General features: G+C 40.9%; 1 protein-coding gene across 1 annotated transcript in view; it reads left to right on the plus strand.

Moving 5' to 3' along the window:
- The window catches only part of EDIL3 (EGF like repeats and discoidin domains 3), a 242858-nt gene that overhangs the window by 158309 nt on the left and 57144 nt on the right, over positions 1-27405 (plus strand). The window contains exons 6-8 of the mRNA XM_036402712.2: positions 8024-8205; positions 25850-26005; positions 27087-27231. Coding sequence (XP_036258605.1) covers positions 8024-8205; positions 25850-26005; positions 27087-27231 — 483 coding nt within the window. The remainder of the gene's footprint in view (positions 1-8023; positions 8206-25849; positions 26006-27086; positions 27232-27405) is intronic.

Here is a 27405-nt window from a genome sequence, read left to right on the forward strand (position 1 = left end):
TTCCTTAAAAAAGCAGGAAAGCTGTTGAGTTTTCTTGTATAAGTTCAAAAAAAAAATACTTCTATCACTACCTGAGAAGAGGAGAAGTGCATGGATTGTACAGGGGCCAGCATCAACAAATAAAGAATATTATTAAGTGCAGCTTGATCTGCAATTTTTTTTTGTGAATGCCTAAGTTATGTTTAAATTATTAATTGGCTTTAAGCCTTTGCCATAACCATTTGCAACAGCTAGAAATGAAGTGAGTAATTAATAGATCCACCACAGCAGAAATCTCCTCCACCCACATCTGCCGGAATTCAGGTGCAACATAAAATCTTGGGATTGGTAAAAAGTACTCAGAACCATGTATTTTTCCATGCCCCTGCACCCTAAGCTAAAAATAATAACAATCAATTGCTGTTATGTGGCATTTAGGGGCTATGGCCTTTTTCTCTGTGATCTCTTAGATGTGTAAGCGTGGCAGTTATTTTACTTGAAAGTTACTATGAATTTACCTCCTCTAATATAAATGCAATTTAATTCTTGTGAGGTAGGTTGTTTGGGGTTTGGTTTTTTTTTTTTTTGTGTTGCACCATAATTTATTTTATTTGGATTAATTTTAGTGGCATTTAAGTGGCTGTGAGTTATGTCGATGGTTAATGTCAACATTCAGACATGGTAGAAATGTTATTTTTCACAGTGTCAGTTTGAAAGGTAAAAATCATTTTTCACATAAAGATTAATTTATTTCTACATGAGAGCTCAACAGAGTTTGAGAGACTAAAGGCCTTACTGCAATATATTTTTTTTTCCCTCAAAATCCAGATTTGATGCTTGAGAACAAAATAAAAGTAATGTTTACCAGTGAATTGTTAAATGCCATAGCTTAAATAAGTGGTATAAACTTAGAGTTACACAGAATCACAGAATCACTTGGTGTGAAGAGACCTTCAGGACCATTGAGTCCAACCCAGCCCCAACACCTCAATCAAACCCTGGCCCCCAGTGCCACATCCAGGCTTTGTTAAACACACCCAGGGATGGGGACTCCACCACCTGCCCGGGCAGAACATTCCAGAACTTTATCAGCCTTTCTGGAAAACACTTTTCCTTGCTATCCACCCTGTATTTCCCTTGGTGCAGCTCGGGGCTGTGTGCTCTGGTTGTGTCAGTGCTGCTGGAGACAGAGCCCAGCCCCAGCTGAGCACAGGCACCTTTCAGGAGCTGTGCAGTGAGGAGGGCAGCCCTGAGTCTCCTTTTCCCCAGGCTGAGCACCCCCAGCTCCCTCAGGGCTTCCTCACTCACAGGGTTTGTGTTCCCAGCCCCTCTCCAGCGTCATCGCCTCCTCTCGATGTGCTTCACTGTCTCAATGTCCTTCCTAAATTTGGGGGCCCAGAGCTGGACACAGCACTCAGGGTGTGCCCTCAGCAGCGCCAGTGCAGGGGCAGAGTGCCCTCCCTGCTCCTGCTGGCCACACCATTCCTGACCCAGGCCAGGAGCCATTGGCCTTCTTGGGTTCAGGAAACCCATTGGGAATGGTGCTGCTGCAATGTAGTTGGTGTTTCTTTGGATAGAAACTTTTCCAGATAGTTTGATGCTATGGTTTTCTCAGCTAGGGACACACAAATCTTCATTCTGAAATTCTTCCCGGCCCAGCCCCACTAAAATCACTTTGAACATGCCTAGGGATGATGTCAGTATTTTTAGTTTGATGGAGTTCAACACAAGCATAATCACCTCATGGAGAGATACTAAAAAAAATATTTATAAATTTAAAAAAAATCTGATTACACCTTTTTAGATATGAGGTTTTAGATGTACCCTTGTTTCTGAGCATAGGAATAACCATGCTTGGTCTGGTGTTTCTGACAGTGATCAGAAGTGAATTACTGATGATTGAGTGTAAGAAAAGGGAAAAGCACCAAGAAATGGTTGTCCCAGTGTATTTTCCCAGTCTTCAGTTTAAGGATCTTCCTGAATCAGAAGTTGTGTATTCCTTTAATTTTACTGCTCTTGAATAGGCCCCTTCTTCAAATTTGTTCTCTGTTGCAGTTCCCCAGCATCAAGCCATGAATAAATGGGTTTTGATGTGAAATTTGCAATCCTTTCCATCCTACTCAAGGAGCAGAATGGAGGAAATACCAGACTAGAACTAAGCAAACCAGTCCTGAATAACCAACCTACATTTCAATCACAACATTATATACAAAAAGACATAATCTGCTTTCATTGCTCTCTCCATATGCTCCTGTGGTATGCTGGAACTAAAATTATTTTTGGACACTTGCTCAAGGTAGGAAATCCCTCTGAATATCCATCAGAGGGATGTGAATCCCAGCCTGGGGACTGCAGTGTGGAAAATTGCTCATAAGCAGGGAGTGGAAATCTCTGTGTGGAAGAACAAGAAGAAAAAAGCAGAAGCCTGGATTGCATGTGTGTAATCTTTGCAAACATCAGCATTAATGCAATATCTGTGGTCCATTGCCCAGTGATAAAGTTGGCATTTGGGGACTGTCACATCACTGAAACAATTATGGGGTTCACAGACACCTCAAGAAGGAATGGAAGCCATGGCTCCAACGACCTCTCTGCAAATATATTTTGGGTAGCACTTATAAGGAATATTTTGGGGTTATCATGAGACGGTTTTGACAAAGCAGTCCCTGAAAAAAACACCACTTTGCATATGGGTGGGCACTTTGACACCAGATTCTCAAACACCCCTCTGTCAAGCTCCTAAGAATCAGACTTGCTGTTATCTAAGAGCTGTCCCTGGCAGAGCAAAGTGGGCAAGGATACGTGTGTGTCAGGAGGAATGAGAAGAAGAAATTGGAGCCTGGGAGCGGCACGAGCAGGACCAGAGGTCGTCTGTAATCCCACTGTCAGGGTTTGTGTTCAGCACCGCTGCCAGGCCCTGCTAAGCACAGCCAGGGTAATCTCATTCCAGAAAACAAGCTGCGTGGAGGAAGAAAGGATTGCAGATGTCTGAAGCGGATTTGTTTTCTCCCTGCCTCAAATTTTGCATCTGTTTGTTTTGATGACGTTAGCTAGAGGCGGACCAACAGAGGAAATAGGGGTTATATGTTCATGCTGCAAAATCAGGCATGTTTCATCATCAATAACAAGAAACCTTTTCATTCTAGTTGCAGAGGCATAATCATCACATTTTCAAGCCGTTTTTAAACCATTTGGACATTTTGCTTAATTTGTGGACTGACATAAATGCAAAAAATTCAAATTAAATATGCTCCAGTAACATATTTACCCAGTTATTTCTTCTTATTGTCTCTTGCTGTAGTAACTCTTTATCTTAAAAGAGACAAAATTAAAAGACAAATGTCTTTGTCTTTTTTCTATAAAGAACAGGAATCAGCTACTTATTTCCCTATTATAGTGTTTTTCTGAGGAGATGTCAATGTCATTTACTTTGTTTTGCTCAAATATTATTGTTCAGCTGGAGGGACTTGCTGTTGCCAGAGATCAGGATGGAAGCACAGAACTCATCTCCTTTCTGGGGAGCTGTTTGATCCCCATACCCCTGATCCACAAGGGAAATCTGGACTAAAAACCAATTGGTTTGTGGTGCAAAATGGTGCATAATGTTTCTGGATCTAATTAAGGTTGTAAAAGAAGACTCCAAGGCAGATTTATAACTCTGCTGTCTTCACATGATGGGGATTCTCAGGAGAACTGAAAAATTCACTTTTCCTCTTAATTTTTCCCATCCTTCTCTGGATCCATTATGTAGCTCTTGGTACACCTTGGCATTGTTATCTCCATGGACAGTGAGATTTTATGGGCACAGGTCTGTGTTTGGTGAGAGAAAGAGAAGCATTAAATGGATTTTATTTAGTGCACACCCATAATTGTCTCTGTAGGATTAAAACCAATATAACTTGCCTTACTATCTTGCTTTTTAATGACACTGAAATAACAGCTCCAGATGACAAAATCTGCCTGGAGAATCTGTATCATGTCAGGCAGTTTAATTGCTGTTTAACTTTTCTTTATTTCTTTGCATCAAGAGTGTTGTCATACCCCAATGCCTCTGCCTTAACTAATAAAAATATCCCTTTTATTTAATGACTAACATTGACCAGTCTGAATTGTACACAATTTATCACTGTAGTGATATTATTATTTCCCAAGCCGTCATGATTGCTGTTAAAAGAACCATGGATTTAATAGAAACAGAAGCATAGCTATAAAATATAATACGTCTTGCACTTCTGCAAAATATGCCTCTCAGTTAAAAAAAATATATATAAAAGAACTGAAAATGCTTTTGTTGCCTGTTTTCATTGTTAGTGGTTAGTGGTCTATCACAGCTCTTAAACACCTAAAGAAATAATTGATAACTTGAAGAAAAGTGAGGTTTATGTCTGAAATTTATTATCGTGTACAGGAACTGGTCTGTAACCAATCTTTTAGTGATAAACCACATTTAATGGAACCAGATATGGGCCATTCAGCTGAGAGGTTTCAGGAAAAACTGATTTCTTGTGAATTTAGAGAGTAACAGCCCCATTAGAGTTTTTAGAAGAAGGAAGAGTGACTTGATAATCTAGTGGAGTTTTTGGAAGAAATTAATGAGCATATGGCTAAGGGTAGTCCATTTGCTGTGGTATTTGACTATCCACAAATATGTTCAATATTTGATTTTAATTGATAAAAGAAATTGAATTGAAAGGTTTTGTTATAGAAAATGATTCTCATTAAAATAAATACCTAAAGGGTGAGTAAAAGGGCAAAAATAACAGTGGGAGGACCTCACTGACAGTATCCTAATGAAACTTCTGCTGAAATCCTGGCTGTTCAATAAATTAAAAAAAAATACAGGAGCATGTTCTGATAATTTAAGAAATATAATTATAGTATTGTTTAGAAACCATTATCTAGTATCATGCTTTCCACACATCTCATTTTGTAAAGTCTGAACTAAACACCAAAGCAGAAAGTATCTCTAATGTGGTAATTTTAAATTTTAGGAGTGGTATTTTTCTTTAGCTCAGATTGAAAAATGGACAAACATAACAAAACCATGACTGGAACTACAAAGAAAATAAGGAGCTTGTACAATAAAGTACATGTTCCCTGAAGGTAGAGATTGTCTTTGGATTTCAGGAATAATCCTCCTAAAGCTAAAGAAGATAAACACTGCTGAGCATGTACGGTCATAGCTGAAAAAATAGAGTTAAGTGTTGTGCTTGGTAATTAAACTTAGAATGGAAATTGCCTTCAAGTTAGAAAGGAAAATTCAACTTTGTCTTGTAAGGATTTCACACATATTTCAAATAAAATTTAATGGATTTCAGACACGAGATGCATTAACAGACATGGCAAATGTTAGCATGGCTCCAGCATGCCTCATCTTTAAGGTCCTCTCAGAAAACTTCTCTTTTCTCACACTCTATTTTTAAATAATTTTCAGTCCATGATTGCAGCTGTTAAAGATGGTTAATTTATTTCATTCATGCGTCCTGTGGGCATGGGTGTGCTGGTGAGTTACATGTGCACATAGATACACCTGTGTGAACATTTCCATTTTGAAACAGCACAGATTTTCTTTAATAATTAGCTCTAAGAAACTTTTGAAAACCTGCACTTTTCTGAGGCGAGAAGAGTCATTTACCTCTATCTTCCAAGCAGATGCAGCAGTTCTCACACCAAAAGATTCCATTCTGCTTCGATGAGAATACTTCAGAAAACAGCTAAGATTTGAATAGGCCTTTCAATCCCCAAGTAATGCTTGATGAAAACAAAACGAGGAATGACACCTCCCCACCTTACGTGGGTTTTCTGAGTGTGTTCTGCATTGTGCCTGCCCATGCTGGTGACAAAGCTTTTGTTTTCTTCTGGTGCTGCATCACGCCTGGCACAGCAACGGGAGAGATCTGCATTTCAACCTGTTTTGTGCAGTTATTACTCCAGTGCTGGAGGAAAAGGTTTTATTTTTGGCTGATAAAGAGAAGTACATGAGGAGTTCAGGTTCTAGCTGAGCTTTGTGGGCTGGGGTGGAAACCCAGGGCACAGGGAATATTTCTCTGTCTTGCTCTGAGGGGTCCTGACCCCGAGAGAAGCACTGACTTTGACCCTTGTCCATGGAGAAAACTTCCAAGACTTAGAGATAGACTAGAGTCTACAAGATTGTGACATAGATAATAGAGAAGAGTCTAGTCTATCCCAGGGTGAAAGATTTTTTGAGGGATTTTAGTATGGAGGCAAGATGAAGGACACCAGGCATTGTCCCAAGCTTCTTCTTCTTCATCTACTCCATTTTCTGCAGTGTTGGTGGCACAGGGTGATTGGTGAAGGAAAGCTGCAGTTTTAGGTTACATGGACAGACAAGGGATGAGTTACTGGTAGATAAGTGGAAATAAGGTGCGTTTTGAGAGTTAATTGGATGAAACAACTTTAAAAGACCTTGAAAGTGTACATCTGTGGCCATTTTTGTGGTGCTTTTCCTGTGCGCAAAGTCTGGTGCAGGCAGCGTGCTGAAGTTTTGCTAAGATAACAATAAACAACAAACCAAAGACCAAAAAAGCCTGGTGCATCTCTCTTTCCTGGTACAGAACTGCTCCAGGAGGCCCAGGGGGGCCCAGTGAGGAGCCAGAAACCCATGGGCTGTTAAAAACCTGTGTGGAGCCATGAGGGGGTGCAAATCGGTCACACTCACTAATTTGGTTGTGGCCAAGGATTTCATGTGAGCATCTCCTGGAAGCTTGTAAGGTTTTTAAGGAGGAGCGCTCCCTGAAGCTTTGCTTTACCTTTTCAGAGCACAAGCATGTGCTTGTCCATCACCATCATCAACTTAAAACTTCAGTTCTGTTTATCTTTGTCTCCACCATCACCCCACACCTGGGGGCTGCGCTGCCCTGCACCATCTCCTGGCTGAGAGGAGCAAATTGCACTGGTCACTTTTTCTTCTCTGCACCTTTAAATTAATGAGGAATTAAATTATTTGTGACTTCCTGCCTGTGTGGTGTGAGGATTTCGTAACAGTGCAATTTCAGAGTTCATTTTTTGGGTACTGCTCGAGGTGAAATTCTGCCAGGTTTCTGAGAAAACCTGAAATGTAAGTAAACATCTGCCCTGTGGTGCTCAAAATTGCCAAAGTGCAGCTGACCTGCAAAGCAGAAAGTCTTTTGGGCCACTGAGTAACACTGGCTGCCAGAATAATTCCTGTGATTACCTTCTCTCCAGATTCTGCATCAGAACTGAGGAAAGGAAAATCTCAGATACTCAGTTGGCTGTTGAATAGTAGATAAACTGCCAATTGTTTGTATGTAATGAATTTTCATAATTTTCTCAATTTACATTTATGGATTGTTCACAATAGCTGAATGCTTTGGTTCCTGTGCCCAAATGGAGTGGCTTCAAAAAGCAATGTATGCAGATATATCTTGATTTTAAAAAAAGATTAGGTCTACAAGTATTCTTGTGAATAAAATAATGATGAATACCATACATAAAATTATGAACAGTGGAGCACTTCAGTTAAATACATGCTTTGAGGCTTGCTGATTAAATGGATAAACCTTTAAATATTTTTAATGTGACTGAATGATAACTTATGTCTATTTTCATATTTCTAGAGATAACTGCAATAACAATTTGCAGCACTTTGGTTAAATGCTGAACTTTGAGGGAAGAGCAGCAATATGGAACTTTGCAGTAATTACAGGATTTTAAATTTACTTTTTAACAATCATTTCAATATTTGAATCTCAGGAATTTTTCCCTTCATTGTGTCCATAAAACCCAAACTCACGAGTCTTCAGCTAGAACAAGCTAAAAGAAATTGAAAGTTTAATCCATTTCATTACTTGTATAATGAGAATAGTTATTTGCAAGCGACAATTTTTTTTTTTTTTTTTTTAATTTCTACAAACAGGTGATTCAAGAACTTTGAATTTCTTCTAAACTGGATTTGGCATGATAATCTGGATCTATTTGTATGCTATTTCAATTACAGCAACTTGGGACTCAGAACAGTTGATCATTTCAGTTGAAATGTTTTTTTTCCTTTTTCCATTTGCAGGGTGCTCTGGGCCGCTAGGGATAGAGGGAGGGATTGTGTCAAACCAACAAATCACTGCATCCTCCACTCACCGGGCTCTTTTTGGACTCCAGAAGTGGTACCCCTACTATGCACGGCTTAACAAGAAGGGTCTTGTGAATGCCTGGACTGCTGCAGAAAATGACAGATGGCCGTGGATTCAGGTAACAGATGGAGCTGAGGAGGGAAAAAACCATCCTTGATTCAATTGCCAGTGTCACTTAAGAAACTGATGAAGACAAGTGGTTAACGAACAGCTAGATTCTTATTCACTGTCATAGACATAAGCCCAGGCTAAAAGGGACTATTTAGTTGCAAAACAGTGATAATCTTGACTTTACAAATGCACAAGCTCCCCTTTTTTTATTTTTTTTTAATTAAAAAAACCCCTGTGCATATGTTCCATTGTGGCTTCTAAACTGTGGAAGCAGATTTATGCAGGATCCTTTCAAAAAAGCTGCTTTCCACATATGTTGTATTTGGGGGTCAGCTCCTTAGAAGCATACCACAGCTTTATCTCTTGCTGGAGATATCCTAACACGTGCTAAAGGGGCTTGACGTGTGGTTTTGGCACTGCCAGAGCATGCTGGAAGAGCTGGTGCTCTTTGCTGAGCTGCTCTGGGCGCACAGGTTAAGGACTACTGGAAGTAATAAGAACTGTTTTAATTAAGGTTGAAACAGCTGTTAGTTCAGACACATCCATGGGGCTGAGAATACACATTTTCTCATCCCACTCAAGCATGGTATTGCTTGAGTTATTCAAATGGCAGCGCCCTCACTGTGTACTGGATTTCTCTCTGCCCAAAAATGACTTCAGTGAAAGCAGTGAGTATGAAGTCCTGTAGCAGTGTTGTAATGAAGAAAATTATCTAGGGGTTGTTGTAGCTCTTTGCTTGGGTTGTGTTTTCATGACATGTGAATTGGGAAGAGCTTTGGCAATTTCAGCTGTTGGTTAATAAGGGTTAGTGAGTTTGATACTTCTGTGAAAACTTTCTGCACTGATCCTCATGGTCAATGTGTGAGGAGGATGCTTCCCTTCCAGTGAACCCACTGCAGGATTTAGCAAAACTGTGATATTTGAGCATTTTATCCGCCAGCATTAAGTTGAACTGTCCATAATGCCCTCAGCTGTGTCAGACACACTCTTCTTGAGGCTACCTTGGTGTTCATGGAGTTAATATTTGTTCACAATCAATGTTTTTGCCCTGACTACCATCTTTAATGTCATTGAGAGGCTCCTACATATCTGGGGGGGAAGCATTCCTAATTACCTGCTCATTTTTCTTGTATGGGCAGCAGACACAAAACACTGTTTGATGAAGTTTTCTGAAACTGGTACAGTGGGAGTGCTGGATTTTGTCGCCTCTGAAAAACAAAAACTGGTGTTACTGCTTGTTTTTTATTGCAGAATGAAAACGCAAAAGGCCCTTGAATGTGTTGTAAGTCAGTTTCCCTCCATAAAGATCAGAGGTGTTAGGAAGTCTGTAAAACTTATACATTGAAAAGAACTGGAAAGGATCATGCAGAGGGACCTGAGCAGAATTATTTCCATGGGAGTAGAAAGCTAATGTAATTTTAATGCATAATGAAAAAGTCAGCTTTTGGGCTGTGTTAAGAGTGTAGGCTTTATTAAATGAGCTGGAGAAAGATTTCAAAATCGTTCAGCACTGGCCCCCTAGACATGTCTTTTTGAGGAGAAGAACTGGATGGGGATATTTAATGGTCTGATGCTTTCACATTTGTGCTTGGCACCGTGGGGGCAGCTGCCAGACTCCCTTGGACTTTGCTCCCTGGGAAATCTTCCTTCTGCTCTTACATGCAAGGAACATCCTTGGGCCAGTGGAGAAAATATGTCAAAAATCTCAGCCCATTGCAACAGGTCTGAAGAATTTGTTCTTTTTTTTTTTTTTTTTTTTTTTTTGAGTTTTGGAGGTTATTCCAATCCCTTACAGGTTATTCTGTGACTTTGGCAACCATAGGGTATAAGGACTTTTGATAAGCTTACATCATACAATTAATGTGTTTTAAACATTCTCTTATATTCTTCTCATTTTTCTTGCAAAACGAACTTTAGGCTGTTGTTTTCACAAAAATTGCCAAGTGCTATTTTTAATCCTATTTTTTTCAGTTCTGGGCAAAATTAAAATATTATTTGTAATTTCAGAGCAGAGGACTTGAGAGGCCTTTCTTTCCTTTTCTCTCTCTTCGAAACACCTGGAACCAAATCTGAAACATTTTTAGGGAGATGAGAGGTGGGAGGAAGGCATTCTGCAGAAAATCTTTTTAGATCTGGCAAGGTGGAGACACCCACAAACTTTATGCACAGTAGATCTTTACATTAGAGCACTTTCTTGTTCTTAAGCCATGACATAAGCTTTAAGAAACAAACACTGTCTGACCCTCGTAGGGGGGAACTGTTAGAGGAGAGGAGAAGCAGAATTCCCACATTTTATTCCTGCACAGGTTCTGTAATGCCCAGGGAGATGCTCCATAAATGTTTCTGGAGTGGTACAAAAAGTCAGATTTGGGCTAAATTTCTGGCTCATGGGAGAAAAGATGCCAAACCCTCTACCTGGGTTTTTACTCTGTTGTGTCAGCCTCTCCCCACACCCTAATGGGAGCAACCTGCACATGGAACCTTTTCCATGCTGCTCTGAGTGACAAAGCACCTGGTCCAGAAGAAGGCACTGAAAAAGGGTGTGAGTGTTTGGCAGAGATTAACTGGAAAGTTACAAAGCCAGAAAATCCATTTTTAGGGCGCACAAATTAACATTTAGCGCAGTTGAACCTGAAGCAATCTCCTGTTCCCCTCTTGGAGCTTCTAATGCTAGATAAATTCTAAAGGAAGCCATGTATAATGGGCAAAGTCCCTCAAAGTATGATTATGTACAAGCCTGTAGCTATTTTTTGCCTTGTTCCATCATTATCAATTTTCTTTGCATTTAATTTCTTTATTTATATGCAGCCTGGCAAATAAAAGGTTTGAGTGTTCTGCTTATAACTCACTTGTAATGAGTGCAGAAGTTTTTTTTTTTGTCTAATCTTTCAGGTGTCTGATACACATGAACTAATTAGTATGCAATTTCATTTTCCTGTATTCTCCCAATGAACTGAAAATTGAAATTGCCATTTTAAATTTACACTCTCAGCATGTAATTAGTAATGGCACTACAATGCTTGTAATTGGCTTGTGATTTAAAGGGTCACTGACCATGTTTTTGGAAGCAAATTAAAGCCTGAGTAAGTCATATCTGCCTTTTAAAGTTCTCCTGACCTCTGTTTCTCCTCACAGGTTGGCTGTGATAAAATAGCACCTGTGTACTGCTTAGCACTTTATTAGTGATATTAACTTTTATGGTTTGGAAATACAATGACAAAAAAAAAATCACATACATCTATTTTTCATTAATTGGTCCTGAAGTATAACCAAAATGCTCACACTGACTGTTCCAGTAATGAGTCTTTTTTGTAAAGTCTTTTTTTTTTTTTAACAGTGGCTTCTCTTTTCCCTTCTGTCCCTTCGCATTTACAGTTTTAAAAAATATTGGTTTGTTTCATTCTGATTTCACTTCATTTCTGCTCATCTCTTGCACCTGTATTTTTCTATTCCTATATTAGTTATTCTTTTTAGGGCAGTATGAATCAGAATAGGTATGCTCATGGGCAGGGTTATGGTTTCTGTTATCCCTCCACCAAATCCAAAATCATGGATATGATCCTGCCTATGGATTACTATCTAATAAAAAACATAAACTGCCAGCAGGAGTTTCTGAATGTTACTTCTCTCCAGTGAATTCCAGCCTAGGAATCCATGCCTGTGCCCTTACACTCCTTCTCCTCTCCCAGTTTAAACCATCGTCATATTTCTTAATTCATTTTTCCCCTATTCACAACTTTTAAGTCTTTCGTGGTCTTTTGAACATGGAAATTGTTTTTACAGAGTGTAAAACCCACAGGCACCAAGAGCAGATTCCAGCATAGCTTATACCTGGAGAATTTTGAGAAAATGCACGAATTTCTGAGCATCATGCCACTACATGGGAGATGTGTTTGAACGCCTGACCTGTTGCTGGGGGCTGTTGTGTATAAGTGTAAAGTACTCAACAGAATGATAAAACCCATATTTTTGTTATCTCTCACTGAAATGGCATAAACTGTTTCTCCAGTGACACAGGTATGCTTACAAATTTTTAAAATAAAATATTCAAATATTTATTTTAATATTGTGAGTAGTTGGAGGTTTGAAGGATTAATTTACAAAACAGGTAGACTGCTCACTTTGGTTGCAGAATAAAGAGTGGGAAGTAAAGGTGGTTCAGGCTGATTATTCAGCTTTTTTCTTCCAGTTTTTATTGCATACAAGATGATCACAAATATTTAATCTGGGGTTTCTTCGTCAAAGAATTCATCCCTTTCCATGTATATTTCATGTGTTTCTCTGTTTGGAATAAATTTTTGAGAGTCAAGTTATAATTTCAAAATGGAAAAGCTACAAGTCTTACTTAGAATATGTGGAAAGAGAACTATAACTCTATAATTTTTTCTAATTTGTTCCCCAAATGGCTTTTCTGAAATTATGTGCTAAAATTCAGATGAAACACAATAATGAGAAATTCAACAGTCTGATGGAAAATGTGCCCAACCTCTGATTGGCAATTTAAATATATTAGTACTCCAGTCCAAAGTAAAATACATTTGGTTTATTTACCATTTCAGCATGTCTGTTGTAAATAATACTTTTTTGTCTTTTTAATTTAGCTTCCTTAATAACTATGCTCAGCTTTAAGAAAATTTCTTCACTATATTTCTTGAAGCTATGAGTAAACATTTTTAGTGCAGATATTTTTAATAAAAAAGATCACCTGTGATGGAAAGGGACCTAGCCCAACAGAATCAGGGCAAAAAATTTCCCTGATCCCTGTCTTATTTAGAATTAATTTGCTTAGTCCTTTTTTTCCTTGAAAAGCACAGAAAATGCTTTTAAAAATAAAAGTCTAAACATATTGCAATATTATTGCTGATAAGTAGAATTTATATTTTAATTGAGTCTTAATTTGTTTTTTACACAAGTGTCTCCACACCACTTTTGGTTTCAATCCCACCTCTGGTGCTCAGCCTCACCTTTCTGGGACTTTCAGTTCCTTGGCATAATTAAATCTGTGACTATGAATCTCACAAAGCTAATCATAACAACTATGACATACAAAAAAAAATTTGTATAAAAAACCTTTCCATCATTCTTATATGCAAGCAGAAAACCAAAAAGTATTGTGTGGGATTTTTTTCCTCCAAAAAAAAGGCAAGGGGAAAAAAAAAGTTAACATCTTCCTCATCAAGAGCTTCCAAAGAGCAAGTACACACCAGGTGATAGCTATTTGCTAATGAAATGATAAAACCCAAAATACACAGAGGCCTTGCAGAACATTCACTCAAACATCTGTTGGTGAGAGCTCCAAGCAAACTGCCATCTGTGAAACCATTCATTTTGTCAAAGTTCATTTCCTCATTCATGAGCACTGGTGTACAGGCTTCCAAAAATACCTGTCACTAAATGTTTTATGTCACTTAATGTAGCTCTCATCTCAGTGTCAGGTGAACTTTATGAAGTGCAGTCTCAGAGTCATCCTGCAAGGTGATGTGCACCACATAGGAAGATTTAACTCACTAAGTTAAATGTTAAAAAGTTGTTAAAGTTCTTCTTTTTATTGTCAATATTTCAAAATTTGGCTCAATATCATAGCAGGATTTCCTTGGAGGATATTGGTGAGAGGCAGTAAGTACCTGAAAGCCCTTGGCTGTGGAGAACAGACGCTAATAAGGAAAGTGCAGTTGAATTAAAACAATGCCACACAGGACCTTTGGTCTGCAGGAATTAGAAGAGGTTGTCTGCTAGCCAAAGCCTGCCATAAATTCACTGACTTCAGTGAACTCAATACCTGTGTCTGCTCTCTGCAGACCTCCCTCAGCATCTAAACATTTAGCTTACAGGCCAAAAATGTAATTTATGTACTCAGAGCAGAAAACAAGGAGGATGGGAGCCTATTTCTTAGTGTAATCATCCACAGACTCCCTGCTGCCCCACGTCTTGGTATCCATTTTGTGTCACACTGTCGGGTCCGGCTGTCTGTCTCTGCCCCGACACGGGTAGGGTGGTTCTTGGGTGGCACGCGTTTCAAAGGACGAGTCTGGACTCTTCAGCTTTTCGATCTTCAGATTGTTTATTGTTTCTTATCTACAAAATTTTCTGTCTGCCTAACAGAGGTCTGATCTGCAAGCAGTCACAGGCACTCTCTGACTACCCACGGGGCGGTCATGTCTTTTTATACTAAAGTCTACGTACATAATATTTACCTTTATTTCCCAATGCTTTTCACCCATGTTAGCAAGTGCACTTTCACCATAAACCAATCCCCAAGTGCCAACATCACCACAGGAGATGGAGGACAAGAAGAAGAAAGAAGAAGGACGAGACACGCCCTGATCCCTCCATCTTGTCTCCTTAACCCCCCTGTACCAAAAACCTTAAAGTCTATATTTCACCCTCTAAATGTGTCCCTTTAACACCCTTCACTCTAAAGTGATTCTCATGTCCTCAAATTCTTGTCACTTCTGTGGATGGATCAAAATCAAGCCACCAAACACTCTTGGCAACATTCCAGGATTTCCGAGACCCCCAAGGGTTCTCCTGGCATCTCTGGACATCGGGAACGACGTGCTGAGATCCCACATCACACCTCCTGCTTTCATCCCAGGCACGGACACATTCCAACAACTTTGGGATGAGGTTCTGGGTGCACAAAACAGCCAATTCAGAGTCAGCATCCCCATGGCAACTGAGGTTTGATGCTGTTATGAACACCATCCATAATATGCTCTGTCAGCCCCCATGCCAGAATTCCTTAATTACTCTACCTAATGTGGCTGAAGGACTAAAGGAACAGGACCTTTAAACACATTTATCCCCTGCATCTGCAACACTGTGCATTCCAACTAGATTTTTTTTTTTCCCATTTGCCACTCTGATAGTAAAAGCAGTCAAGTCTTGGAAAGTGGTGACACCAAAAGGAACAAAGGTGTGTCCACATCATTTATTGCATCAGGAAGAAGCAAATAAAAGGCGTCCCAGCACCTGTGTGGTGGTCCATAATGGAATGGTGTGTGGGTCTCCTAGTCACCTTGTGGGGATGACAGCATCCGAATCTGTGAGATGATGTCATGCTAATGTGTGATAGTCAAATGAATAATTTTTACCTTCTAAACATTAGCTTGAAAACTGGAAAACCAAATGATCCTCTCTCATTGTTACTGTCCTGCTAGACTTGACTTCTGGGAAAGTGTTGTTTCAAGTTATTTCAATGAAGTTAAGGTTCAGGGAACAAAGTTTAAGATAAAGTAAGACTACATGCCAGGATATTAAGATTTTTTTTTGTGGTATGCAGGCATATGTGCACAATCCCAGGATGGGCCAGCTTGGAAGGGCCCAGAGTGGCTCAGCTGGTGGCACCTCCCTGCTCCAGCAGGGCCAGCCCAGAGCCCAGGGCATTGTGCCCAGGGAATTCTGGAATGTTCCCAGGGAGGAGCCCCAGAGCCCCTCTGGGCTCTGCTCAGGGCTGGCTCTGCCTCCTGTGAGGGGAATTGCTGGGATCAGCCCTGCCCGGGGCTCTGGGGCCATGGCTGGGCCTGGGGCACACAGGGATGCTCAGGGACAGACAGACAGGGACACACAGACAGGAACAGACTGGGACAGACAGGGACAGACAGACAGGGACAGACAGACTGGGACAGACAGGGACAGACAGACTGGGACAGACAGACAGGGACAGACTGGGCCGAGCTCAGGCCCTGCCCGGGGCTCTGGGGCCATGGCTGGGCCTGGGGCACACAGGGATGCTCAGGGACAGACAGACAGGGATGGACAGGGACAGAGAGACAGGGACAGACTGGGCTGGGATCAGCCCTGCCAGGGCTCTGGGGCTATGGCTGGGCCTGGGCCTGGTCTGACCTCTTCACACAGGGACTGACAGATAGGGACACCAGGGACACACAGGAACAGACAGATACATGGACAAACAGAGATGGACAGGGATGGACAGGACAGACAGGGACACACAGGGACAGACAGACAGGGACAGACTGGGCTGGGATCAGCCCTGCCCGGGGCTCTGGGGCTATGGCTGGGCCTGGGACAGGGCCTGGGCCTGCTCTGACCTCTGCACACAGGGACAGACAGACAGGGACACCAGGGACACACAGGGGGACGCAGGGGGACACAGGGACACACAGGAACAGCCAGGGACACATAGGGACAGACAGACAGGGACACACAGAGATGGACAAGGACACAGACAGGGACACACAGACAGGGACACACAGGGACAGACAGGGGGACACAGGGACAGACAGGGGGACACAGGCATACGCAGGGACAGCAAGGAACAGCCAGGGATAGACAAAGACAGACAGACAGGGACAGCCAGGCACAGCCAGGGCTGAGGCCCCTCTCAGCTGGGGCTCCTCTCCGGGCTGAGCAGCCCCAGCTCCCTCAGCCTTCCCTGAATCCCCTCTGTCCCCTTCCCTCCTCTGGGGCTGCTCCAGGAGCTCCCTGTCCTCCTGTCCTGAGGAGCAGATGGACACTGCACTGCAGATGTGCCCTCACAGGGCCAAGCTGAGGGGCAGGATCCCCTCCCTGACCTGCTGGCAATGCTCTTCCCAATGTCCCCCCAAATCCCATGGACCTTCCTTGCCCCCAGGACGCTCTGATGGTCAGGGACAGCTCATTGCCCACAAGAACCCCCAGGTCCTTCCTCACAGAGCCACCCCAGCAGGTCCCCTCCAGCCTGTGCTGCTGCCTGGAGCTGTTCCTGCCCAGGGGCAGGACCTGCATTTCCCTTATTCACTACAGACATTTATTCCCTGCCTGATTCTGCAAGCTGTCAGGGTCCCTTTGGAGGGCTTCACAATTTCAAAGCATCTGAAGCCTCTCAGGGGTTTTTGCCTCTCATCCCAGCCATATGTGGTTAGTGACCTGGTGAGGACACCTCATCCAGCCACTGAGGAACAAGTTAAACAAGTATTTGCCCCAGTATTGAACCTTCAGGGACACCAGCAGTGGCACATCTCCAGCCACATCCCATGACACTGATTACAGCCCTATGGACCTGCTGCTCACCCATTTCTCAATCCAAGCTTGTCTCACCTCAGCTTCCATGGCTGTTGGAAGCACAGAAAGTCACCAGCACCATGAGAACTGCCACAGACAACCAGGGCTGAAGTCAACTCACCCTCCTTGATCTCCTCTGGGAAAGGTGGCATGTGTTTGTCATCTCAAAGACCTTCCAATTTAAGCCACACACGAAATCTGTGAACTGAAAAATGGGAGCATATTTTACTCTTGCACTCTTAGAACCTTCTTCTTCAATGACTGGCTAAGATAAAAAGACATAGTTCAAGCCTTGATTGTTTCAATGAAACTTTTCAAAGATTGTCTATCACAAAACCAAACAATGTTTATTTTTTTAACCTAATCTTTTGCCTGCATATTTCTGTAGAAGGAAAAATATTTTGAGGAAAAATGTGCATAAGAATAGGGAAAATCTCACCAAAGGGTAGCTTTTAACATTTCTATATGAACTTTTTCTTTACTTTTGAGTCCTAATTTCAATTAATAATAAAAATATTCACTTATAATAAAAATATTTCAATTAATAATAAAAAATATTTTATGGGTGGTGTTGGGATTCAACAAATAGCCAATTTCTTAGGGTTCAGGAGAAATTAAAAATAATAGTTTGAGCCAACTTTCTGTGTTCTGTAACAGCCTCTGTGGGCCAAAAATCATTTGAGTGGTGCATTTTTTTCATCAGTCACACAGCCGCTGCCCCCTGTGTGCTTCACTAGCCCTTCACTCCCCTTGTGTCCATCCCCTCTCTCTTTCCACAAAACCAGTGTCTCAGCAGCTAACAGGTTATCCCCAAAGATTGATTAGGATTACCTTGACCATGAAGCAAGGGGATAAAGATACATACCTTAATACGCCTTGTGCACCATTTGATAGCACTGTTATCACTAGATAAGTTTATTCTGGGAATGTGCAATGGGATCTCACAGTAGGGATCTCATAGGTTCAGAAAAGTGTGATCTCCTGAGAGCTCTCAGATTTCAGATGGTTAATACTCCTTTAATCAGTACATTGGATGTCTTTTCAAACCTTGAAACTCTATAATTCCATGACTTCTTGGTCTGGGAACATGCATAGGACCTCAACAAAGCCCACTGAAGCCAGAGTGGGAATTTTTCCCAGTTCTCCTTTTGGGGGCTTGAGATAAGATCATAATTTTCTTCAAAGTTTTTACCAGACTGCATCTGCCAAAGTGCCATAAAAAGAGATGGAAAGTGTGTGAGAGAAAATACCTCTCAATATCTGAAGTTATTTCACAACCAGAAATTTCCCTGAGTGTTTTTTTCTTTTTTTTTACGGTGCTTTTAATATTGCACCTTTTTGAATTCACTTCTTTTCCCTAAGGAAGACAGTTTTCACGTGGGATGAAAAGTGTGTGGTTTTGACCTGAGTCTGACATCACAACTTCCAGATCTACAAGCTGTTGATCAAAGCTCTTTTACAAGGGGAAATACATGCAGATATTTTCACTGACATTTTTATTTACATAGTCTTAGGCTGATTCTTCAGGATGTCTTCCAGACATTGTGGGGAAGTTCTTTCTGAGAGCCATTAACATTCCAAAGGCAGGAAGAGTTTTCACAAGTTCAAAGCATATGAAGAAATTAATAACAGCAATAAATGACCTTGGTGTTTCTTAGGTAACATTGAGTTTCAGGTAGTTAATACTCATTTGATCAATACTTTGCAAATAAAATTATATTTTTCAGGGCTGCAAACCTCTGAACAACGTGAGATTGATTATTGGCCCCTTCTTGAAATGGCAGTCTAAACATGCCAGTGTTTGAATAATTCATATAACCCTGTTAATGGCATTCATAACACCTACCTTTGGGACTAAAATAATGACTTAATAATAAAAAGGAACAGACTAAGCAAGTTTTTTAGTCTGTCTAATTATGTAAACTCTCTGAGGCATAAACTGAAAGTTCTCAACAAAAGCCAAATGAAGTAGATGCTTTTTGATAATTCTCATAACATATGTTCCTCCACATTAGCATTACATGGGCCAAACAATCCTTGTATTTATGTTTTCCACACAAGTAGGGTCTAACCTATATTCTGATCTCTTCACAGACAGGCAAATTAAATTATTGGTCCAATTTGCATCTCTGATTCTGCGTGTCTAATTTAAAGCAGGTACATGAATAAGTCTCACTGAGGATGGAGTTTGTTTTTAGAGGGTTAGCTGAGGCTGAGATGCAGGTGGGTAGAGGGAAGTCCTGAGAGGTGTTTGTTCTTACCCGGAGGTGTGATAGACTGGAAGCAGCAGGGGGGTGAGTTTTCAGAGGATGTAATAGCAAAGTTATGAGGGTGCTTTGCTGGACCTGCAGCCACATAAGTGAAACAAAATAGGCTGGGATCAGAAACAACCTGAGTGTTTAACTGGTCTGTCCTCAAGGTGCAATCCCACAACAACGCTGGGAATTACAATTTTCAAAGCAACCTGTAACAAACGTTTGTTCTCCTAGCCTATTGCAGGACAACGATTTACACTATCACATGAATATTTTACAATAAAACATGTTTTTTCTTCGTGGGGCAGACCCCCTTCCAGCGTGTCAGCAAGGGTGCTGCTGCGGATAAATCACTGCCTATCCTCGCTGCGTGCTGCTTAAAACACACATCACTGCCACTGTGCTGACTGCAGTAATGCCCTGAACTAAATCCAGGGGAGCTCTGCTGACAGTGCTGATTAGGAGAGTATCAAAAAGCCACAGACAGGCAAGACAGATGAGCACCTCGTGTGCAGGTGCCAGCGAGGCTTTGCAAGGGGAAGTTAATAGTGACTGACCTGCTGTGCCCTTCCTGCTCCTCATCACCAGCCCAGCTCTGCAGCTGCTCTGGCACCAGGGTGAAACAGCAGTTTGTCCTCTTCAGACTGGAGGGAACAACCTTGGGGACTGAAAAGGAAGCACTGGAAGGAGCTTTCAGACTCGGTGACTTTCCCAGTATTGAGGGGATTGTGTCAGGTTGTTTGTTTCGTGGGTTTATTAAAAAACATTTCTGTTGGCTAATATCCCTATTTTTCATCAGAAAATGTTTGTCTGGGTGCTTTCTATCTAGCTTTGTCAGAATTACGACTTTGGGAAAAAAAAAAAGAGAGAAGAGACAAAAAAAATTAAATTTCAATCCTTCAAAACCTGATGAGATCAGCAGGGAAGGGTTGCTGTAATAAATCTTTTAATGCCAGTATAACCTTGATCTCTTATTCAACCCTGTTTTTATGTGAGTAATGGTGAGTAGCTGTAAAGATATATTTACTTTGTGCTAGAAAAGATGAAGAATTATTTATGACAACACTATTCCATCTCATAACTGAAACAGGTAAACACCTTTGTTCTCCATAAAACGCACTTCTGTTTATGAATCTAAAACTACATTTAAGGTCTCAAAGACCCAAGGTTTCATGTAGGCTTTAATGTGAGCATTTCTGGAAAGCTTGCTCTGGAGGAACACTTCAGACAAGGCTGTTCTGCAGGAAATGTTAGTAGTGTTCTTGCTAGCAGTGAGATAACAAATGAGGGGAATATGGCTATGGATTCTGTCCAGGAGCATCACGCAGGGGTCTTCCTAAAATCACTCTGTCTTCTCATCCCTCTTCTCCTTTCCTGCCTGCAATAATGTAGATAAGATGGATGCAGTTGGGTGGTTTTATTAATCTTTTTGCCCATTTTATAGCTTCTGCAAAGTGAATATGCTAGCATTTGATCATAAATTGTAAGAGGAGCACCTTCCACTGGAGCTGTCCCAGTTCCTGCTGTTCTGTTACATTTACACATTACGATTCTGAATGTAATTTTCTTTTTTTTCCTACGGTTCTAAGGTTTGTAAACCATGCTGAGAAGTTACTGATGGCCTTTGTTTTGTGGAGCCCTTTGGACTTGCTCATGAAAAACAAGCTCCTGCATTAACTCACAGCTACCAGTGGAACAGCACACACACCATGCAGATTTGCAGGACTGGTTCTGAATTGCCTCTGAAAATGGTGCACTGTACAATCAACAGGAGCTCCTAAACTTACCTTGTTCATATTACCACTTTCTCTTATAGAAAAAGTCCTCCTTGTTTATTTCCTTTGCAATATGGATTTTTTCCAGGTGCCAGTTAAATCTTGATTGGGTATGTCTTCCTCGGTGTAGACAACAATTTAGCATCTCCAAACAGATTGGAATGAATCCCTGGAGTCCAGAGCATTAGTGAAAATTGTTTACTGGATAATCACTCCTGCAGGACCAGTGCTGAGAGCAGTGAGCACGGCAGCCTGGTCCCTTTTTCCCCTCCTGTGGAGAAAGGCCATGACTCTGTAACCTGCTGTGACCATCAGCGTGCTCTGTGTAATCATGCAGTTGGCAGGACTTCGGTGGTTGAAACAAATAAGATTAAAAGGAATTTCAGGGACTTCTTACACTAAAGGAGTTGATTTTATTCCCCAGCTCTCGGTCATACACTGCTCTAGAGGGTATCTGCCTCAAGTGCTTTTATTTGATTTGTTTTGGCTACGTGGATGAATTCAACATGCAATTGTGTACCCAGCAGAGGACCTGAGGTGGTGTTTCTTGCCACAGTCCCTGAACTCACATAAATTGAGCTGGCTCCATGCCTGCGCTCTCCCTGTGCTTTCCTCCACGCCAGCACAGTGACTTTGCACCCCATGTGGTGGCATAATCCACTTCTTGTAGAGTCAGATTTAAGTACATTAGAATCTGACTACTGGCTTCGTTTTACACACAGTTTTACCTGAGCAACTCCGTGTTCATCACTCATTCCAGTCCCAGAAATCCTCCTCATTGACATGCAAAGGCCATCAGAGCAGATTCCACAGCTTGCAGGTGTCAAGCAGAACCTTATCTGAGTTTCATAAAGTTCTTTGTGCCATAAGGTTTTAGGGCACAGGGTGTGCTTGGACTGCAGCCAAATCCCTAGCATATCCGGGGTGAGTCAAATCCCATGGAAGTCACTGGATGCAGGAGACCCCTCTGAGGGGCTGCTGAATGCAGGCCCTTGAGCAGAGGTCAAGTGTCAAGTCTGAATCCATTGCTCCTAAAATAAATTTAAATGGTAAATGTTAAAATGGTAAAACTGATTCTTTCTTTCTTTCTTTCTTTCTTTCTTTCTTTCTTTCTTTCTTTCTTTCTTTCTTTCTTTCTTTCTTTCTTTCTTTCTTTCTTTCTTTCTTTCTTTCTTTCTTTCTTTCTTTCTTTCTTTTTCTTTCTTTCTTTCTTTCTTTCTTTCTTTCTTTCTTTCTTTCTTTCTTTCTTTCTTTCTTTCTTTCTTTCTTTCTTTCTTTCTTTCTTTCTTTCTCTTTCTTTCTTTCTTTCTTTCTTTCTTTCTTTCTTTCTTTCTTTCTTTCTTTCTTTCTTTCTTTCTTTCTTTCTTTCTTTTTCTTTCTTTCTTTCTTTCTTTCTTTCTTTCTTTCTTTCTTTCTTTCTTTCTTTCTTTCTTTCTTTCTTTCTTTCTTTCTTTCTTTCTTTCTTTCTTTCTTTCTTTCTTTTCTTTCTTTCTTTCTTTTCTTTCTTTCTTTCTTTTCTTTCTTTCTCTCTGTAAGTAGATTCCTCAAATGTCTATGCCTGCATCTTCTTCTTGCAAGGCCTTTACCGTGCCTTATTACTTAAATTACTGAGATAAATCTCTCAAAACACTATTGATCTTCTTTCATCCTTGCTTTCTTCCAGTTCATCTGGGTAATGATAAGGGATCCTTAAGAAGTAAATCCATTACCTTTATAAAAAAGATATATAATTCTTTTGCTCCTATCCTGGTGACTTTCACCTCTTTGTTTTAGAACATCATCACACGTGTAATTAAAATGCATAATTTTCTGTCCTTTGTGGATTTTAATCCAAAAAGCAGAGCTTCCTGATCTGTTTTTCCCTCACAGTTGCCACAGAAATCACATTTGAAAAAGCTTTTAGTGATAGAGGATGTAGTTCCCATTTCTTCAGAGCTTCCTACTGAAGTATATTAAATAGGAAAAAGTTTGGACCCTGCCTTGTTACAGCCATTGCTAAAGTTGCAGTATTTTCAATTTTTGCTGAGTTTGAACTTGAAAAATTTAAAACACATTAAAGAACCCAAAGAGACAAAGGGAAAATTAATTCCTGATGTATCCATATTCACTGAAAAGCATGGCATTAGCCCAGGAGGGATTTCTATATAAGCAAGCCATGGGCATTTGAAAGAATTTTTTTCCCCACTTCATTGGGATTTTTCTGCAAACATTGACAGGATGTGTACAGCTTGGGAAATAAGGCAGCCTGGTTTTATTCCTTATGTTGCATCAAGTTCAATACTGCTTAAAAATAAAGTGACTCATTCGACTCAGTTTGTGACTCGAATGATGGACAATGATCAAGAAATCCTCTAAAAGGAAAGATTCTGCAAATAGGAATAGGACATCCAGTGTTTAATGCCATGGTTTCATTAGAAATTATTCTTTGAGAGTAAACAGGGAAATAAAATCCCCATAAATTCTCATCCAAAACCCCAAAGATTATTACCTGGAAATTGAAAAATTGGTGATTAAGCTTAAAAAATACTAGTTATCTGCACCACTGGATCAAACAAAATTTGTTTAGTGTTGCATTATACCTTCCTCTTCCCATGAAGTGAAATGTGAAGATGCTACCAGTCAGCAAATAATCAATGTCTGGTTTCTGTTTCCCTGTGCTTTCTAATTTAGTTTTGCAGATGGTATTCACTTCATTATTAGCAATTTTGTAAATACATGGAAAATTGGTTTACTTGCCTGTTAATTAATATTCTGAAATTCCACATAGAGAATGAACTACTCATAAGAGACTTACATAAATCTTTAACTGGATACTATTCCATGTTAGCTACATTTTTAATGTAGTTATGGGACTAATGGTAGTCTCTAGAGCTGTCCTTTTACAAATATAACAGGGCAGCCTGGTTTTATTTCTTATGTTGCATTTATTTATTTTATTTTGCTTTCCCCTCTGGGGGACCAGGAATTGGGGAAAAGAAGTTTTCCAAGGTTGAAAAAAGTAATGAATCTTTTCTGATTTATACCTGTCTGAATTCCTGTTGTGAGTCCATTCTCCCCACTGGAATTGCACATATTCCTGAGTTTTCCTGGTATTTGTGGGGAAGATCCTGTAGAAAATCTGGTGATTTTGTAGAGGCTTCTCCTGTCTCAATGGGTCTAAACCTCAAAAACACACATTGTTAATACAAAGTTTGTGGGTGTTTAATAATTTCTTTCTCCATAGGGAGAACTATGGTAAAACTACACCAAAAGCCAACTATTCCAAAAAAGTAGCACAAAAATAGCTAGACTCATTAAAAAAAAAAAAAAAATCCCAGAAGAAACCACAAAATTCTACAGTTTGGACAAAGAAATCAGAGGTTTCCTATTGTGCACACAGAGAGATCTTAAAACACCAAAGCCTGATCATCCTACATCCTTCACAGAGGTTAGATTTTATTACCAAGGGGGAGAAAGTCTTGAGGCCCCAATGCAAACAATAAAGCAATTAAGGTATTTGGACAGCAGATCTGCCTCTGAGTCCTCCCACACCTGTGCTGGGACTGCTGCTCCAAACAGTGGGGACTGCCCTGGGTCAGCTCCAGCCGCTGGGGAGCAAAGACAAAACTCATTTTTGAGGGGACAAGCGCTAATGCAGTGCAATGTATTACTCGCCCTGTCCCAGTTGCTCGCTCTCCAGTACCTCCACGCCTCTCTTTGCACTGCCTGCACCTTCACACAGCCCTCACGGTGTGGCAGCTCTTTGCTGAGCTTCATTTGGTGCAAAAGTCACAGATTTCAGCTGAGAGGGAGGCGGCGCAGCTGCCGCAGACTGAGTCTGACACCCTTGGGTTTTGAGTATCTCACCCTGAGTTAGTTGCTCCCGTGCCACAGGTGAGTAAAGCAGGCAGAATTAAGGCTGCTGGAGTGATGCTGAATTTGTCCACTCCGAACAAATCTTCATTTTGTACTTCAAGGAGTTGTGTTCAGCTCAGACAAGCACACAAGGAGTGTTCACATCCACTGATTGATATTTTGGTATTGACTGCTTTACCATTAGCATTTCAGCCTTGATCACAAGGAATGTGAATTTTCGGCCTTGATCACGAGGAATTTTCAGCCTTGATCACTAGGAATATGAATTTTCAATGAGAGTCAAGAAAAAGCCTAATTTCTTTGCTGTCAGAACTTCCATGTAGTTTTAGTTTCACATGGAAGTTTTACTCGGTGCTAACTGAGGGCCTGTTGTATAGTATTGCAAATTGGCTTCTAACAGAACAGAAGATATAGCTTTTGGTAAATTATCACCCTGTTTCATTTCCCTTTTAGGTATGAAATATGTAGGAGTAACCCTATATGCCAAGCAATATCCCAGTAATATTCTGTATATCCATAATAAATGTGCACACATACAGGAAATAAGCATAGTTCAAGCTTTTGGTTCAATTTTTTCATTCATTTGCTTTATACATTTGCACATGAAATCCATGAAAGATCAAAAGAATTAATGTAAATATAAAAACAGTCATTTAAATTCTACAGCTATGTTTCTTTTCCTTTCATTTAGGAAAAAAAAAAAGAGGGAATTAAAGGAATCAAGGATTGTGTCCGTCAGATTAACAGTGTGCTGTTATTTCAGATAAACCTGCAGAAGAAGATGCGAGTCACTGGAGTTATAACCCAAGGTGCCAAGAGGATTGGAAGTCCAGAATACGTAAAATCTTACAAAATTGCCTACAGTAATGATGGGAAGTCATGGACAATGTACAAAGTAAAAGGCACAAAGGAAGACATGGTAAGATAAAGTCATCTGTTACTGAAATCATCTCATGGTTTAGCAGCCTTCAGAAGTATGAGATGTCTTGGGTATTTAAGCCTAATTGCCTGGCAGTATGATATAGGTTTCACTGTTATCATTTTTCTGTGGGAGAAAAAAAAAATCAACAAATTTGCATCTCTCTCTGCTAAGAATTTCTTATACTTTAATTGATGGTTGCATAAATACTATTTCCCCAAGCTAGAATAATCCTGTTTATTACACTTAACTGATTTTCATATTAATTAGTTTACCAGTAATTACTCATTGCTCTGTTTTCAATTTCGTTTTATTGCATTGGCAGATTAGCTTTAACCCTTGGAAACACAGAGCCCATTCATCAATGCTAATCTCTGTACTGCACAAACAGTATCATCCAGCGGGGTGTGTGTGTTTACAGTTTATAGTTACCACTTATTTTTGATGGAGCTGTGCACACAGAGCAGGGAAAAAAACCTTTTGCTGTGTAAGTTTGCATAGAAGGCAAAATGTGCTGCATTAGATGCAGTTTCTCTGTTAGGAAATAAGGATTTTGTGTGAAGAGGGGCATAATGAAGGGGAGAAACGCAGCACAGGGATGTCTGGCTAGAGGCAGGGGTGAATAGAAAAATGCTGATGGGTTTAATTTGTCCCCTCTGTGATCAACGGGAGGGTTACAGCGCACTTCAGTGGGAATTCTGGAACCAGGGGGGAAAAAAAAACGCCAATCAGAGAAAATAATTGCAGGCTTAATTGAACTGCAACTATTTCATATATTAATCAAGAAAAGAAGGCATAATTTAGTTGCATTAGGAGCTTCAATTTCTGAGAGGGACAAGACAGAGACCCTGGTTTGGCCCACGTGGCAAACCCATCACAATACGGCACAGCAGGACATTCTGCCGGGAAAACTTGTGTCAGGCACTGGCAGCGCTGAACCAGCTGCAGTTTGGGGAAAACCTCTCACAGACAGAACAATTCAGGTGCTTTTGAGACAAGGGAACTCACTGGCACTCCAGGGACCCTCCTCCTGACACTTTTTTTTTTTTTTTTTGCTGCTGCAAACGTTGCCTCCCCGCAGGTGTTCCGTGGGAACGTGGACAACAACACCCCGTACGCCAACTCCTTCACGCCGCCCATCAAGGCCCAGTACGTCCGGCTGTACCCCCAGGTGTGCAGGAGGCACTGCACCCTCAGGATGGAGCTGCTTGGCTGCGAGCTCACAGGTGGGATCTCCACAGCCCTCCATCCCCTCCATCCCCTCCAGCCGCTCCCCACCGCGCGCGCTTTGTCCCCGCCGCCAGATGCGCTTGGCCAGCCTGAGTTTGTCCAGTTGCTTTTATCCTCTTCAGCTAACTTGTAAAATCACAGAATGACCAGCTTGGAAGAGACCTTCAAGA

The sequence above is a fragment of the Molothrus ater genome, chromosome Z, assembly GCF_012460135.2.
Source record: "Molothrus ater isolate BHLD 08-10-18 breed brown headed cowbird chromosome Z, BPBGC_Mater_1.1, whole genome shotgun sequence".
Taxonomy (NCBI): Eukaryota; Metazoa; Chordata; class Aves; order Passeriformes; family Icteridae; genus Molothrus; species Molothrus ater.